The 18,783-nt window shown below is 37.9% G+C and overlaps 1 protein-coding gene across 1 annotated transcript; it reads right to left on the bottom strand.

Annotated features, from left to right (window-relative positions):
* Nucleotides 1-664: 664 nt before the first annotated feature.
* Nucleotides 665-18,783, bottom strand: swt1 (SWT1 RNA endoribonuclease homolog). The gene is made up of 17 exons (XM_026345823.1): nt 18,593-18,783; nt 18,115-18,187; nt 17,112-17,185; nt 15,923-16,985; nt 15,652-15,775; nt 15,274-15,375; nt 14,935-15,126; nt 14,059-14,152; nt 13,366-13,607; nt 12,789-12,931; nt 12,470-12,608; nt 10,698-10,837; nt 10,220-10,350; nt 9,702-9,848; nt 6,726-6,792; nt 6,512-6,579; nt 665-1,320 (listed from the first exon to the last, which is right to left on the bottom strand). Exons 2-17 carry the CDS (start codon nt 18,181-18,183, stop codon nt 1,221-1,223), a joined length of 2,895 nt encoding a protein of 964 aa, XP_026201608.1. The 5' UTR covers nt 18,184-18,187; nt 18,593-18,783; the 3' UTR covers nt 665-1,220.

The raw sequence follows: 18,783 nt of genomic DNA on the forward strand, positions 1-18,783 counted from the left end.
TTCCATTGCTATGCAGATGATACCCAGCTATATTTATCTATTAAATCCTTCTCCTAAATTCAAAACAAGACAGGGGTTATTTTGTTTGCTCTTAAAAAACCTCACAGACATGATGTCTAATAATATTCTTACCCTACATGACATAACATTGGCCTCTAGTAATACTGTGAGGAATCTCTGAGTTTTTTTAACCAGGATATCTCCTTTACATCATACATAAAATAAATGAATAGAACTGCCTTCATTCGACTACAGGAATATAAATTAGAAATAAATATATAAATTAGGAGCATCCTGTCTCAAAGTTATGCTGAAAAGCTAGTCCATGCATTTGTCACTTTCATACTGGGCTATTGTAATTCCCTTTATTACAATAGGATGTCCCAATAACTGCTGAACCCCCCTCCTCTCATCTATGGATTCAAATGCCATCATTGTATGACATTAACTGTTTTCTCTCTCCCATAGTTGTGCTTCCTCTTCTCTCCCTCTCTCTTTACATATCTGCAGATATCCTTGGCCTTGTAGCGGTATATCTCCAGAGTGCAGTTACTGGCCCTACCGACCTGCCCAGTGTTTCTCTTTTTTATATAATTCTGTATACAGTTATATTCTGTAAGGTCTTAAACCTTAAACACTGTAAAGTGCATTGAGACGACATCTGTTGTGATTTGGCACTATATAAATAAAATTTAATTGTAATTGTGTCAAATCATTACACATTCATTTGTAAAAAACAATTGAATAAATAAATATTTCAAAGCCTCTGCACAATATATAACAAATCTTTTCATAAGCAAATATAAAATGTCAATATAAAACTAACGAAAACCAGCATTGAGATTTAGCTTATCACTCCTAACAAAACAATACATGTGCATAAATGTTAATCAACTTTCTGGACTCATCACACCAGAGATATAAACAAAACCATGTGAAGGATGAGAAGTCCTTACTTAGCTGTGATTTTTTGGCACGAGGTACGAGAACCAACTATAAAACAGCTGAATGAATGCTGGAGAACATTAAAGCAGTTCTCTATGTTAGAAAAGAAAAACTAATGGAAAACATCCTTTCAAAAACACTCGGGGAAACAGAGCAGAACTTTTTACATCTACAAACTGAAACCAGATCTGCTCACAGGTGATACAATAAAAGTATCCCTTTAAATTACAATTCAAGTAAAGGATATCAGTTTAAGGTGTCTGGCCCGTTGAGGGCTACGTGGTGAAAGGGATGTTTTGCCCCGTGGCCTCAACACAGCGATCCAGTGTCTCCTTTACCTCAATTAACTGGTTCCCTCCAACTCTGAGCTTCTCCCTGGTAACACAATGGACAAGGATAAGGACCGATTAGACCACAGAAACACACAGATGAGATCTTCACAGGCGAGTTCTTACTTGAAAACAAACACTTCTGCCAAAGTTGCAATGATTTTGATTACTTCACATGAGTTTTTAATAGTTTTGGAACAACAATAGGGGTCTATGGTACATATGAATAAACTCAGGTTCTGAATTAACTTACTTCCTTACACTTAGTAGACCCGACTGATTGTTAATTATGGCATCTGTTAAAAATTAACTAAAATATACAAATTGACTTTATTTATTAGTATTTATTTATTCTTTACTCTTTACGGTTTAATTCTTGGCTCTAGATCTGGTGACAGTTCATTGCATGTTATACTCACACAACACAATCCTGATAAAGCTAAGTAAATTCAACCATATGTATGACTTAAAACATTTCCCCTTTCATATGATTAATCTTCTTTAAGATATGTGCATTTTGTTTACCTTTTTAAAGCTGCACTGGAGTTTATTCAGTTTTGACTACATAAAAATGTATGTCACGTCTTGATGATTGCACTTTCTAAGTGCTGACCATGTTCAGCACAGAATGTCCATCACAAACAAAAGAGCTTCTGTGCAAGCTGCAGCTTCTAGAAGTCTCTTGTTTCAGTGTCAGCTATTTCCCCTCACCTCACTCCAGTTGAATTGCATTTTCATGGTTACAACACCACATGCATCCGTGCAGTTACAAATGCACAAGCCAAACACAAACCCAGGCTTCTCTATGAGCACACACACACAGACACACACACACACACACACACACACACACACACACACACAACACACACACACACACACACACACACACACACACACACACACACACACACACACACACACACACACACACACACACACAAACTGGCTTCTATGGTCTTGGCAACAGCTACTTAGCAGCGGAGACATTATTGCTTGCTTGTTTCCTCCTCTGCTTTGTTTCTGTTGGAGTGTTGCGTAACTTCAGGGAACGGAGGAGAAAAAAAAGGACAGAATCTGCTGGCAGTCGACGCCGGCTGTTTTCACCCTACTTCTATCAATCCACTTCCCCTTCTTCATCCAAATGTGCAGCTGGGTGTTTTCCATAAGTTGTGGAAACAGCAGGTTTACCCTCAGGATGTTGCTGTGTCACAACGGATCTAGTTTCACATTACTGCGTGATCCATGGATAAAGACACTGTGAACAGCTTCCTGTTATTGTGTTTACATGGACAAATCTGGACTCATTGTGACTCACTGGTCGCACTCTTGTTAAAGAATCTCTCTGTGCAGTCACTGAAACAGATCAATAACATATACATTTCAATAGCAGCCTACATATGTGGCAGTTAATTGAATCATATCCCCAGGAGACAATAACGATTTGTGCTGAATTGACCATAGAACCACATGATGATGCAGTGAGATGACATAACTGACCAGCGTTCACCACCAGCGAATCATTCCTGTGTTATGTTTAACAGAAAGCTTTCATCTCAGTGGTGAGTAAATGTTGTTCTTTATGAATTTAGGGAAAATATATTAAATGGCTACCTGAAAATATTTTTATAAGCATAAGCAAACACCAGCAATACGTCCCTTCTTTCCCTTTGCACATTAAATCAAAATCTTAAAGCATATCTTCGATTTGCATAATGCTAAGTCTGCTTTAAAAGTCAGTTTTCCTGTTTTTCATGTTCATCTGAAAATAAAACAATGGCCTGAAGAATGATGTGCCACTTAAGAAATGTTTGACTTCAGTGATATAGTGGAAAAGATGATGAGGAGAGGAGGAAAGATTTGCACATATGCCATAATCCATTTTACTGCTGAACAAGAAAAGGATGAGTGGAAAAACAATAAAATGAATGATCTGTCTTAGTCTCAGCTATTTCCCTTTAGTGTATTTTCAATAATAGTTCAATTATGGTTAGTTTAATAACTAACTGGTCACTCTGTTTGACCAAGTTACAGATAATAACTGAGTCAATTTTATAATGCCGTAAAAGGTGACCACTAAAGATAAGGAGGTGGCGTTTGAGATTTTGTGTCCAAGACTTGCGTAAGAAATTATAAGAAGGTTAAACACTGATGACATTCACACGATACTTTGTTAGTGAGGGGTAATATTTTGTCCGAGCTGCCTTGTGAACTGGGACATTTGCCCTCACCCGTAAGCTTTAGCAATCAGCAGCTGAGCAATTTCACATAAAAAGAAAAAAAAGAAAGCTTCAATGTTAATAACACAGCCACAGGTGAAAATAACCTGCGGCAAAATCAACAGGATCACAAGAAAAAAAGCACACAAGCACGGAACGGACAAAAAAAAAAACAAACAACGCTGGGAAAATCCCAGACAAATGGAGCATTGTGTGTAAAGAAACATTCAAATGGATCCTGGACCTGAAAGTAATCTAGCAAAAGGCAGGCGAAACACAGACACTGCGAAACTGTGATTTGTTTCTTTCCACCTTAAAAAAAGGATTCAAATTTGAACTTTGCCCTTTACAAACTGCTCCACGACACTCTCTGACCTTAGATCTTTGAACCAAAACGGTGTAGCAAACTTTCTACTGGTGTGTGCTACATCCTATTACTTAATAAATACATGATAGCTCTCATTCGTTCTTTTTGTACAGCATAAAGATAATTAGAAACGTTTTAATGCTGGAAGCTGGAAGGACTGCACTTTAGTTTTGGTGTAGTGGCTGCTTTTTAACTTGTTGCATAAGATAAAGCCTAGACATTTTAACATTTCAGTACTCCTCTGAAAGCTTATCATCTGCTGACGCCCACTTGTCCTGAAAGCTGCTTGTCAGTCACCAAACGCGATCCTGGAGAGGGCCTCCCTGAGGCTTTATGTAACTCATGACATCATACCACCACACTGAGCACAGAAATCAAATATTTAACACCATGGATAATGTGCTCCCTAAGGAAAGGCCTAGATTACTTCACACTGAATGTAACTATATAAAACATTTATAATCACAACACAGTCTGCTTAACTATATCTTTCGATGCCGACATGTTGTAACAAGACCTGGAATGACGTGACACAGCAGATGCTGCCTTTCATTATAATTAATCTTGGTTTCATAGTGGCTACACATCATCCTTTCAAACAAGAAGGTACTTTGACTTAATAAAAATAACAAATAACAAAATAAAGTCCAAAAACTAAAAAAACTAACTAAATATAAAAGCTAATAATATTAATTTGGCTGTAACAGTGATGCAACATAGAACAACTTCTACATCTGAGACGCTGGAAGCAGCAATTTTTAAGGTTTGCTTGATAAATGATCAACTTATTATTTGGCACTATCAATTTAACCTTTTATTAGCAGTTTAATTATATTATCTTTATCATTTCAATAAAAAAGAGTAAATTAGCTAACAATATATGCTACTTTACTTTTATGTGTTACTATTTAGTATCAAGTCAGGAAAGATTATCTCTGAGAAGGTGTATAAGGTGTAAGTTCTGTGTCACAGTCAGAGGAAGGGAAGAGGTAGTGAATCAGGCCTTTAGCAGCACTTCCTCTAATCTACTATATTAAAGTATTTACAGTTTACAACTCACAAATGTAAGATCTAATTGTTACAACAGATATAATTGTTTAAAATAGATAACACTGATAATAGGCTGGTTTCACTTCAGCTGTGATCCTGGCTTAGTCAACATTGCACTTTTATTAGAGCACCGTTTAATCTCCATTGTTCAAATAGCTGGTTACTTAACATTTATCTCTGCTTTACTTTTACTCCAGAACCACATTAATTATTCTCCATGCAACAGATAAGCCCTAACTCTTCAAGACGAGAGCTGACAAGCAAATGATAGCTTTGTTATCTAGGTAACTCCATATGGGACATGGAGTCTCATCATACACAAGCCTGCACAGGGGAGTATTAAAGTTCAAACATCTATTAGGCGTCCCTTTGAAGAAATACGTTAATAGTCAGTTTCACACTTGTTTGAATAGGTTACCATGGTGACCAACATTGTGAGCGCTCTGCTGGGGATGTCTACGAAGAGGGCTGTTAGGACAAGGGCAACAGCTGTGAAGCTAAAATGACATGCATTCCTGTCCAGGCATGCTGCAACAAAGAGTGCAAGAGCTCTGAGAGTGTTTGATTGAGACATCTGATAGAAAAATACTGCATAGTGTACAGCATTAATCAGGTCACTAGATACTCATTTCTGTAGAATAAATTGACTGAAACATGTTCTGGATGTTAAATAAAATTCCACTTGTACGTGAAATCCATCTTGTGAGGACTCCCCTGTAGCAAAAAAGGTGATGTTGGGGTGTTGTGGAGCAGCACTCTTTGATATAATGAGTGATTTCATCACTTGTTATCATTGGTTATTATCCCCATAGTGATTCACATCATTGATACGGTCTTCAGTGACACCACCTTTACAACGGCTCCACAGTCTGTTAAACTGCAGCAGTGGCTGCCTCAGCTCCATCTCCTCAAGCGTTTCAGTTGTGACAATGTCACACATTAGTCTTAGCATCGAGATTTTTCCATACTGTCTCACGCTGACCAAACACAGCTAGCACCTTGTCTGGCATTATTAAATCGCTGTGGTCGCCCTACAGCACCTGGATTTTTTGTCTCCAAATTGAGAGAGAGGCAGAGCACATTTTATGCGCATGGCATGGATGTTAATTTCATTAAATATTCAAACGTTAGGGGATATTTAGGTTTTAATTCGCAAATGCAAGAGAGAGGGAGACCTTTTGATGTATGGCTAATTCTGATATTACAATTAATCATTTTAAAATTAATTTGTTGTGAAAAAAAAAAACACTATAAGGCTGTTGATGAGTCACAGGCTGCTGAAAACGCTGAAGTGTGTTGTAGACATTGACAATCTCTACATGCTTGGACAATTACACAGTGGTGCGCAGAACACACAGAAACAAATCTTTGTCCATGACAAATAAAAAAATACTCTGCACATGTTCTCATTAATCAGTTAGTTACAGGTTTTTATTTTTAGCATATTTTATTATTTAATAGTCCTACTTCTCTTAGTTTTACACTGACACTATCCCTGACATTACAATAAATATGTGCACCACATTTTAATTTACCTAAAATGGGGGTTATACTGTACAGCATATCATTATTATGTGTGTGAAGGTGTGTGTATGGCTTACCTGTAGTCTTGTTGTGAGAAACAATCAAGTAGGTCTCTGGCTGTCAATCTAGAGTCCACATCAACAATCTGAAACACAATGCATATACAGTAAGTTGAGCAGAACGGAACAAGATGTGCTCATTATACCAAAGGCCACTGCAGGGGGATGAGGTCGAATAACCTTATTAAAATGACATCTAATTGTATGGCAATAACTGTGAAATGGCACCAACCTTATTAGAGTGGATAACACTGAGCAGTGACTGAACATCCTCCAAACCAGGTGCAGGGGACAAGACACTGAAAAAAATTGACAGCAGGATAGGAATCAGTTTACCAACAAAACATAAGAGTGCATAACTCTTTAATGCTTTCTCTGTCCATCAAAAGAGAAATATACACTGACAGACAAAAAGAGAGTAAGTAACGCCAGAAAAGGAGCAAAGCACGTGGAATAGAAAATTGTGATTTGAGCACAGTCCTAAATTATCCATATCTGGGGTCCACATAATGAGAAAAATGAGTGAGAGGGACACGGAGAGAGGTAGCCTGTATGGAATGAGTCACAGCTCTGCTCCAACATGTGAAAATGAGTCTGGCTGTCTCCAAGGCAACAGTAGGTGAGCAGCCAACACACATGCATGTTATGTGTGTGTGCAGATAAGTGCACACACATTAACTATAAACAGTGAACCAAGATTCTTGCAGATGGGGACAAAGGTAGAAACATTACAACATTCACAGTAAATTACAAAGATATTTGAAACAGTTCTCTGAGTTAGTAAGCAACACCTACAAGAATTGTGATATGGTTGATGATTTAAATAAAGCAACAGGACAAATAATAACACATATGAACTCCTACTTATACTAAAAGGGAAACCCATCAGCACCTACTGTACAACCTACCAGTTTCAAAAGAACCCACAGTAAAGCATTAATGACTCTGAACAACAACAAAGCTCAAAAGCAGAAACAGAACTGTGCAAAGTCACACAGTGAAACACACACACACACACTCACACATACTGACTCAGTACAGGCTTAAGATCACACCAAGACCTGAAAGAAAAATCTACTTTTAAAAGAGGATGCAGTTATGACACACTTTGTCATGTGGTTTTTGGGCAGAGTACACATCTGCATCCCCAGATTTAGGTCTTCACTGTGTTTGATCAGCATTAGAACAAAAGATTCTGTCCTCTAAAAGGCTCAAAGGAAAAAAATAAATTATCATCACAAATGACTGAATGATGTTTTGAGGACGCTGCTCCTCCCCAGACTGATTAACATCACACACAGAACATTTTAAGCAGCTGAAGATGCACTATCGCATGTCATTGTCAACAGGAAATTACAGCTAAACACTTCCTGACAAAAGGAACAAGGTGTGTGTTATAGATGTGATAAGACATCAGCACCACCATGCTAGATATACAGTATTCTCTGTAGCAAAAGCAATAAACATAAGCTTTACAGGCGTTTAAGCAATAGTGAAGTGCACTGGGGACACATTTAAGTGTTTAGTGGCCTGGTTGGTCTGGTTTATAGCCACTGATCTGAGAACACAAATCACAACCCAAGTTTTCTTAAGTTCTTTGATCAGCTCATAGATGCATATGTAAAAACATGCTTGCCTTGTAGTCACACACATCATGACCACACACATATTAACATTTCTATGTACGCACAACAAGCTGTTTCCTGTATCAAGCAACATGTTATGGATTCAGTGGGGAAACGGGAAGTAGAACAAAGATTACAGAAGAAAGCAGCAAAAGTAACACAGGAAATATATCTAGAAACATACAAGCTCAAGTATTTTCATCAGTTACAAACCACAACAGGGAGGAGATGAGATGTTGGAGATGACAAGCAACATGAGCTGAGGTCTCAAATAAACAATGTGATTTTAGAAAATTTAAAATGTGGTTATTTTCATTGTATTTAAATACATACATACATCTCTGCATGATAATTTAGATAATTTAAATAAGCTCATGAATTGTCACGGTGGGAAAAGCAGGGTGTGACAGGAAGCCAAATTACAATCAAACGAAAGGTAAAATGGTTTTGTAGATCTACACTAGAGAGTAGGAGTTCAGGATGGCACTTGGATGACACAGAGTGACATGAGCTGACACTTTACCCTTTGGATAGCGGGAGATTTTTGGAACCTGCCCTCAAAGAGACCCAAATGTCACAGTTAATCCTATCTACAGAATAATTAATATACTGCGACTCTGAGTGATTGTGGAATAGAGATCATATAAGAAAGACATATAAGAAATACAGTGGATATCATGAAGCAGCTCTGCATGATAATTTAGATAATTTAAATAAGTTCATGAATTGTCACTGTGGGAAAAGCAGGGTGTGACAGGAAGCCAGCATGCACCACATCAGGACACTGAAACTAGAACTTTTAATTAATCATTTTACTGAGATGTGAAAAAGTCTTAATTGTAGCCAGACTGTAAAGGAGTGTCTGCTTTTTGAGAGCCACAAATGGAGTGAACTCAAATCGTTGATGCCAGCTTGAGAAAAATGTTGACATCATCAAATTTCACAGATAATGGTAATCTATAAAAATTCATCAAAAGCTTCAATGATACATCATCGTGCATTGTTGGTATGAATTGTTACTCAAATCGAACGAAAGTTCAGCTCAACTTGATGCCACACTGTGCCTGTTGGATGACTGATAGGTGTTACAAGTCCTGTGTGGAATGCAAAAAGTTCACAATACCAAAGCATATGCACACAGAGAATAGTGGCAAAGCTTACAGATGAAGATATCTCATAGATCGGATGCATTTTCCTTCTCAAAGGGACCGTGAAAAGCTAAATTGAGCTACAATATAGTGGTGCCTATCGCGTCATGGGAATGGTGATAAAGCAAAGCTACAAGGTCAAGTAGATTACAGCCTGACCAACACCAAACAGGGCTTGAGAGCTAAGATAGCACACAACACCCGCACGCAGCACAGGAAGGACTAGGCTGGTGAAGGACAGGCCAAGGACAGTTTAAAGGGACATCTTAGAGAGACGGGTTGTGGAGACAAATGAAAAAAGCACCTTATGAGAGGTGTTAAAGTCTACACAGACATCATTTTCTTTTCTTACATTTTAGGACCCAGGCTCTATAAAAGCTAAATATAAAATTTAAGTTAACATTTTGTGAAGAAAAGTGAAGTGGGCTAAAATACCTGCTGAATGCCTGGAGCAGCTGTGAGACCATAGAGGACAGTTTGTGCAAACAGGCCAACGCCTCCTGTGGTGGCAGGGGACCTTGCACTGGGTGAGCACTCTGCATGGTGTGAGGGTCAAAGCCCAGCGCTTTGAACACTTCCAAGCTGAAACATGACAGAAAATAATGACCTCAGAAGTCAGCTGAATGGAAAACAAAATACATATAAAAATAAACGACTTCCAAAGGGTTGTTTGTGTTCCAACGCGTTATGTTATATAATAATTTAACCTTAATTCGAATGAATGGAACGGGGTCTGGTGTTTTTTGTTGTTTGTTCACTGTCAAGCAGACTGAACAGTGTCCTACAGTGGAAAATAACTTTGATTGCAAGGTGACACATAAGTGAAATAAAGTGCTTAAATCTAAGTCAATTCTGTGAAAAATTGGTAAGAAATACATCCTTCCTGTTGCCTGCAGGATAACAATAAGTGAAATCCTAACATTACATCCATCAAAAATCCCCATTACACTCACCTTATCTGACAGACATTAGACCAGATGTTCTCAAAAAGGGCCCACACTTCCTGATGAGAGACCTGAGCAGGCGTGGGTTGTTTGTCTTCATCATCATCATTCATAACAACATCACCTGCAGGAGATTCCCCCTACACACATATAAGTGGAGCTATTATTCAAATTGAAATATATTAAATAAAATCCAACAGAGCCAAATAAAAGGCTAATGATGTATAAAAAAATACATCAAGCTTTCTGCATAGTTATGTTTTGACACTTAATATCAAATCTTTCACACTCTTAACAGAATAAACTCACTCCATGTGCTGGTTATAAACATTATTTAAACATCAGAAATAGAGGATAAACATATCTCTCTGTGCTTCCAAATAATTAAAATATACAATACAACTCAGAGAGTGCAGACCCAGAAAGGGAGTTAACTTCTCAAACTGATCACAAGTGGAATTAATTTAAGCTCTGAGTTCCAGCTGACCTGAGACTGTAGCTTGTTAAAAATGTTGTCCATTACTGAGATGGCACTGGGAACACGGCTCGAACTTTTGCCAAACGCTTTCACCAGGTCATTAGCTTCTTGGAGGGCCACTAACAGAGCGCTACAGTTCATTGTTTTACCTAAGAGAAAAAATAAATACATATACATCATGCTGTATGGATCATCACATAACTGCACCTATAATTCAGGCAGGGTGTTTTTCCTGAAGGCTAAAAACAAACCAGCGCTGTATGTGTCTCCACACAACATCCATGTACACACAGATATGAGTATATAAAGGCTGCAAATATGTTGGTGTGCAAATAGCATCCATAAAGTCTTTTGTTTTATAGCAATTAGGTAAATGTAATAGCTACGTGCTTAGTACAAATCTTAACATAACATTAATATAAAAAACTAACTGTTATATAAAAAAAATCACTTTTGTCTATTTTTAAGTCTGTCCCCACAAGTATAGCTAGAAATATCCACACACACACACACACACACACACACACACACACACACACACACACAGCCTGCTCTATGCAGACCAGAGAATCACATGCAGTACTTTTCCACTCCCAGATTTGCTCTTAGCCTCACATGCAGTTTATCCCTCCCTCCTTCCCTCCTCCTCCTCCTCCTCCTCCTCCTCCTCGCCCTACTCTCAGAATCCTGGCACAGAGTCAGGCTGCGTGGTACCAAGAAATTCAGAATCATGCTCATAAACCAATGATATACCAAACAAGGGCAAACTGTACTGGTTTTGCTATTAACATTCCTGGATGGATTAATGAGCATTGTACCACTGATATCTAAGTCACACCCACACAGATGGACTGAAACACATACACACACACATAGATCCAGCATTGATATCAAGAGCTGCAGTGGGCGACTCAGCATCTTTCTGACACACATTTGAGAATCCTGTTTCAGCAGATGACCTGATTCCGTATATAGTTCTGTAGGGTTCTGGCACAGCACAGGACAAACGACAGCATAGCCTAGTGGAGTAAGGGTTTTTATCTGGAGGATGACTCAGTATCTCATCACTGCTGTCCGATGAGGAATACTTTCCCTAAAGCTAGGTATTTTCACTTAAACCCTGAGCCTGAAACCTATTTAGTACCTGCAACTAACAATATATCTCAGTATTGGTTTTCAAAATAAAGTGTTCGAATTAAAAAAAGACAAAAATCAACATCAATAAAACTGGCATCAAGTGTTTTCCTTAGCTGTATGTGACATTATGATCATTTTTCCATTTCCAGAAACAGAAAATATACTCAATAATACAATATAAGAGGTTAAAGCATAGTCACAAAGTGTAATCCATACTGGAAGTTAGAGCTTGTGGAAACTAGGAGTCAATGATTAGACTCATCTCTCTCTGAACAATGTGTGATAGGTATGAGATTTCTAACACAAACTCAAACACTGTTATGGAAATCTTTAACTGAGTTAAAGGATAAATAAATAAGCACAGCAGAGTCCAAAAAAACATTCACTTTCTAAAACAAGTGGCTGAGAAACAGACCTGCGATCACATCTAGTCAATGTTAGCTTGCTTTGTCTGTTTTTTCCCTACCTGGCTTCTTGTTTGTTATGTTCTCTCTAATTTTACTAAGGTTGTTATGTTTTGTGTAATGTTGAATAATGTGCAATGTCCCTTAAATAAAGAAAAATGTAAAAAAAAGTATCTGAAGACGATAAAAAAAAAAACACAAAATCACACAATAGCACGTCTTCCTTACAAGTCTACGTACCTGAGTTGAAGAAGTCAATGAGATTTAAAACAGTTTGTTGCTTCCTCCGTGGGACGATGTGCCCAAAGACAGCTATCCAGTGCTTTTTTAGACACTGTAGGACATCCTGAAGAGTCCAGGGTGGTTTTACATAAACTATCTATTAAAAACATAAATAAATAAATAATAATATAAGTATTGTATAATTACATGTATTTGGTATTCTAAAGACCTTATATGCGTAAACATGCAACTACACCTGTACAGTGGAACCTGATTTAGAAACAATAATCAAATGGTTGTCTGAGAGATGATGTGAAATTTCAAAACTCTATTTCACCTCTAACCACAGATCTTCATAAGCAGCTTTCATCTCTGCCTCTAACACATCAGACAGCACCTCCTGCAGGCAGTCTTCTAGTTCAGAAACACATCTGCTAAGGTCCCATCTTGTCTTCTTGTCTTCATTGAGCTGCTGGCCATCTGTGATGGGTTATATAAATGCATAGTGTGTATTTAAATATAGAAACAAACACACAACACACAATGCTGGGCAGTAACTGTCCTTTACATGAGAAAATACAGTGTGCATGTATGTGTAAGATGAGAATGAGTAAGTGCATGTAACAGCACAATATACACAGTAAGCTGTATAAATAAAATAAACTAAACAGTTTATGTATTTGTGCAGGGGAACATAGAATTTTGACATTTTGTTCATTGGATTTTTTTTTTAGCTGAAGCTATGAGCTGAATTTAACATGTAATACAGGCGGACACAAAGTGAAGTAAGAGAAAACAGGAAGTAGTGGGTGGACATGGCAAAGGCATGGACGGTATATTAACTACTGCACTCTAATTGAATACGCCAAGTAATTTCCTGTTTTGCATGAGAAACACATTAATCCCTGGCTCACCTCTCTCCATGAATCCTGGAGAAAGTCCTGTTCTGCCTTGACAGTGTTGCTGAACTGATTCACTAGTTCTCCTTAGTGATGGTGATGAGATCTGGGGGTTTGTATGAGTCAGCATTGGATTGTGAAGTTTCTGTAAAAGGTGATGGACATCTCTGGATTTCCCAGCCTCTGCCTCCAAATCATTCTTGCTCAAGGCCTTCACCCCACTTAAGAGGGCTTTACTGCATAGGTTCTTATCATTGCTAGAGAGGCAAGAGGGAGATCTTTTGTTTGTTTTTGTTTTTAATCAGGTGGCTGTGATAAAATATTATATGTTAAGGCAGCTCATATAATATTTGTACTGTAAAATTTGTACTGTGCAAAAATAATTCAATGTCTGCTCATTAATTTCACCTTTATTTCAGACAAAAGATCAATAACTGTCTGAAAACAGCAGTCTGGGAAATAGGTCAAAAGAAAAATGAACGTGAAATCACACACTGCTGTGTGAGCTGAAAAAAAGAAACACTGAACTGAACTCATTGCTCAGCAAATCCATTCTTACCCAATTATTCTGTCTGACTCTCTCTTTATCCCATCCCTACTGGAACTATCTAGCTGGACCCACTCACAGTCACATGCATGTGCATTATTTGCAGTGAGCACACAGTCTGCAGCAGCAGCAGTATGCCTTGGGGGGGAGGGGGAACTCACGTGCATAGGATGAGAGCACATCCTGGATACAGTCTTTGGTATTGAAGGCAGCACTGCAGCACTCTATCATCATTATTCTCACCATTCAGGCCATCTGGTTACAATGAGGTGCAGAGAGACACAGGAAGGAACAGAAAGACAAGAGTGATACAGAAAAACCTGCACAAACAGTCTGCGTAGAGATGGAAGCGATCTGTCTAGCTGTCACAGCACTGAAGGCACAGGAAAAGCATGTTACGACACAGTAGAACAGAGAAAAGCAAAGCATAAAATGGAGATTTTCATTTTATTTCAAGAATGTATATGTTCCAGAATACTCAATAAATATCTCAACTACGTGTATTTTGTCACGACTCACTGGATAGTTCCATATGTCTAGCCAATACCATATACAGTACAGCTATGTATGTATGGGTGCAAGCTGCCCTTGAGATTCACACAATGTATGCCATGATGATGAATTCTGGAGGAGAAACTTGGTGCTAGTGCCACCAAGTGTCCATGCAGTGTAGCGTAAAATCCCTTTGACACAAACAATATCATAAAAATCAATAGGAAAGTCAAATACTAATAATCTAATTCTACAATAAATATTTTATCTACTATTCTGACACTTGAACTCATAGACAAATCAGAAAGCTAATGCCATATGCTTGAGTGCTTATTATTTTGCCTGCAATTAGTGTAATGTTTGTGTTCTTTTGTAACCAAAGGTGACATTTAGCCTGCTCTGGTTTGTTGGTGCCAGTACAAATGTGATATGGGCTCATGCACACCCTTAACCATTGCTGTTTAAGTTGCATTCTTGTTTTTAATAAATGAGTACTGCTTTAAACACACTGATAATTTTCATATTTATAATAAATCAACACTTACATGTGCTCTCAGCAGCCTGCTGCATAGACTGTCCCCAGAGGTAAGGTTCCCGGCTCTTCAAACAGTTATAAATATACGAGATAGCGGGAGTTGCAAGGTGGGCAACAGAACCTGACAGACCTTTCCCTCTTTTTAGGGAATCCAGCTCCTGAAGTACCACCCAGGGGATCAGGACAACAGGGAAACCCAAGGCTAAGAGATCATGAAGTGGAAAGAAAGCATTTTTGTGACTGTACATCCCATTACATGAGATAACAGCAGCCCTCCCTGGTTAACAAGTCATGTTATAAATATTAATAAGAGATTTTTTCCAGTGAAGGTTTTAAAATCATAATTTACCTCCCAGGCCATGAGATTTGATCTTTTTCACATAATTCAGGTGGCTAAGGAGAATGTTGGTGTCCAGAACGAGAATAAGCTCTTCCTGAGGAGCCTGTTTGCCTGTAACCAAACATAGTTCACATATAATCAATCATTTGTTGTTGAGCAGTCAGTGTGACGTAGGCCATATCCTCTAACTATCTTCCTGTTTTTAGAAGAAAAGCAAATGATTTTCAAATCATGTAAGTTTTAGGCAAATCAAGTTCAAATGTGAGGCCATAGCAAATCATTCATCTCCAACTTATAGTGCCTCCATGTGGTCATTTAAGAAAGAGTTTTCATTTCCACACAGTTAACAATATTTCAAGTGTAATTATATTATACACTTATACACACTTATACTAGCGTCCTCTTCTGGGGTGTCTATGTCCATACACGTCAGTTTTCCATAGCTCTGCATTACATTCACCCCCAGTCTCTTCTGAGAGCGAGCAAGGTGAAGTTCCTCAACCACTTGCATCTATAGAAGGACACATTTAAAAACAAACATAGTTTCTGCCATTTCAAACCACAGCAGCAACAAACTGAAGTCATTTACTTAAAAAATTCAGTCATGAAAACAATTTAATGAATAAATGACTGATTAAATGAGTAATGCTTATATTACCTGGTCACACCATGGCTCAGTGGCAGTACTGCTCACAGTTGGAAGCTGGCCTGACCCAGATGACCTCTTATCTTGTCCTTCAAGTGAAAAACTGGAAGTGCTTTCCAAACATCTGCGAGGTTGTTGGACATTTCCCTGTGTGCTTCTTACTGACACCTCAGAGTCAAGAACTTTAGTCTCATGTTTGATATTTATGTTTTTAGAAATAACATTTTTATTGCCCTCTGTGCTATCTACTGGCCTTGGTAGAGCTTTTTTTGGTATCTTAAACTTTTGAAGCTGAGGTGATGTGTGAGAACACATTTGTTGCGGAGGGGATGACCATGCTGCTTTGTGTGACGCTGATGCGACACTCCATGGGATTGAAACAACATTCTTCAGCACCTTTGAGCTACTTTCTGAGGTAGTTTGTTTGGCTAAAGCTGATGGCTGTTTTGTAATGGAGGGAGAGGGGATTTGTGCATCTGTACACAAGATCTTTTTGGCCTTACACTCCTCTTCTTGATGTTTTTGGCATATGTTTTTGACAGGCTCACTTTTCTTCTGCCTTGAAGAATCTTTGGAGATGGAGGAGGCCTTGCTTGGTTCCCTGGTCTTGATAGAGTTGCTGTCATGTTCTGGTCTCTGAGGTTCCTTAGCTCTGCACTTCTTCTTCGGTACATTGTACTTCTGTTCTTTCTGTTCAGCAGAAGCCAAACTGGGACTCATTAACTGCTTTTTTAATTTGGATGAGCTTCCCTGGGAAGACTCTTCATCCAAGCTGACTGTAGAGGTCTTCTCTGTTCTCTGAAGAATTGTACCTGTAGTGCCTGAGGGTTTTGAGTGTTCCTTTTCCACGCTCTTACTTCCACTGACAGTATTATCTTTGCCTGATATATTATGTTTTGCTTTACTGGAGCTGTTTTCCCTGTAGATCTGCAGTGAGACACTTTTCGCTTTTGTACAGTCTTTATCCTTATTAACAGCTTTCTGGTCTGTTGCTTGTGTTTTTGCTACTCTGTAGACAGGCTTTTTGATCTGGCGGGTGCTTCGTAAATCATTAATAGCAGAGGAAACTGCACAGCTATATGCAAAAACAAAAAATATCACTGTCAGAGATGATTAAAAACATATCCATTAAGTGAATAAAGTGCAGCTACATAATATGAATTTAAACTAGTGATTAAAGGTTAAATATATAGTATCTAACCTCTCCTGACTCTTCAAGTCTTGATTTCCCTTGTCAGTTTTGCACTTATTAGTCTCAGCTTGCTCCTCAGATGCCTGTAAATTTGAAAAACAAACAAATAAACAAAAAATCACAATTTGTGAACACCTAATTAGAATGCAGAGTAAGCCCTTGGTGACATAATGTTAGAGGACATGCCATAGTTTTCATATTTTTGTTCATATTCAGCAATTCTTTCTCTCTCTCAAAGATTTTTAGACTGGGAGTCATCTTTTCATTCAGTATGTGGGTTTACAAACTTGAATTTATATAATTTAATCTCGCTGCCACCATTTGCACTTATGCAGCTGCATATAACATAGTCACTGTGGTGGTTCAGGACAGGTCGATGCCAAACATGCTACATCACAGCTTATTTGCTTTTGTTTCCTCTGACCTTTTTCATTCTCTTTGGCAAAGTTTTTGCACTTTTGTAAGCAGTGGTTTTGCTATCGGAGGCTGACTTTGTGCAGTGTCCTTTACACAGTCTGATCAGTCAATTCATTGCCCTTTTCTACAGATCTTTGTAAATTACCTGGAAGATTAACTGGAAAGCACACATGTACTCTTGGGCCTTTATTTAGCCTTTTTAATGTGCTTGTTTTTAATACTAATAAGATAGAATGAAGCCCTAAAATTAAAAATAATCATTTATCAATCATTTTATCAATTATTCTATGATTGTTGGTGGTTGTTACGTTGAACAACACTGTATGTATATTAACATCATAGCAGACACATTCAAAAAGTTGGAGTATGTGAGCTTGTGATTTTCTTCGTTAATCAACTAATGTTTCAGCACAAATTCTTAGAAACAATTTGATGAAGTACTTTAATTTGTGAGGTACGGACTAGTTGAAAACATATAGATATAGATCGATTTTATGATATACCAAGAATAAAACCCACTGTCAGGTTGGGAATGTGTTCATCTTTCCTACTCATAGCAATATATGAGAAAAATATCTGAATGCATTCCCCTCACCTTCTCATCTTCTTCAACAGAGGACGAAGACAACCTCCTGCGCTTTCTCTTTTTAGACTTTTTAGACATTTTTCTGTGAAGAGTACATTAAAAATAAAAAGATAAAGTCGTCAGTGACTAATATGAAGAATTATTTAGATTTAGCAAGACACAACCTTCCTAGCAGTAATACTGTTTGTGTAGCTTGTACTGTTTGTAAAGTTATTCAACACTGATTTCCCTGTTTATATATATATATATATATATATATATTCTTATATCCCCCTGTAGCCGGTAACGTTAATAGAGCTTATTTCAATGTAAAGGTAATTAAGCAGAGATCATCTTAAATGAGGCATGTACTTAGGCTAAAACAGCGTATAATGTGTAGTTAGTCAACGAAACCACAATAAACCCGTGTATGTTTCAGGATATAGAGGGAAAAGCTGATGTTGAATTAAACAACACACGACACACAGTGACTAAAGTTAAACGTTACCGTTAGCTCATTTAAGCTAGCTGGTGTATCGTAGCCAACACAGCAGAACCGCCAACAATACGGACTAATCCTCTTCTTTATTTTCTGAAAGGTTCAGGTAAACTAAATGAGAGGAATAAAGCAAATCTAGTAATGTGTAATTCTCAGTTAGAAAGTAAAAAGTGCCGACTGTTTCCGTAAACATCCGCTTC

This window comes from Anabas testudineus, chromosome 4 (assembly GCF_900324465.2).
Source record: "Anabas testudineus chromosome 4, fAnaTes1.2, whole genome shotgun sequence".
Classification (NCBI taxonomy): Eukaryota; Metazoa; Chordata; class Actinopteri; order Anabantiformes; family Anabantidae; genus Anabas; species Anabas testudineus.

Excerpts from the sequence above, each read along its gene's own strand:
- swt1 (XM_026345823.1), bottom strand. The coding sequence starts at position 18,183 with ATGTCTAAAAAGTCTAAAAAGAGAAAGCGCAGGAGGTTGTCTTCGTCC. Across the intron at positions 17,186-18,114 it reads CTGTTGAAGAAGATGAGAAG|GCATCTGAGGAGCAAGCTGA; the intron begins GTGAGGGGAATG and ends TCAAATTTACAG. Across the intron at positions 9,849-10,219 it reads TCTAATGTCTGTCAGATAAG|CTTGGAAGTGTTCAAAGCGC; the intron begins GTGAGTGTAATG and ends GTCATGTTTCAG.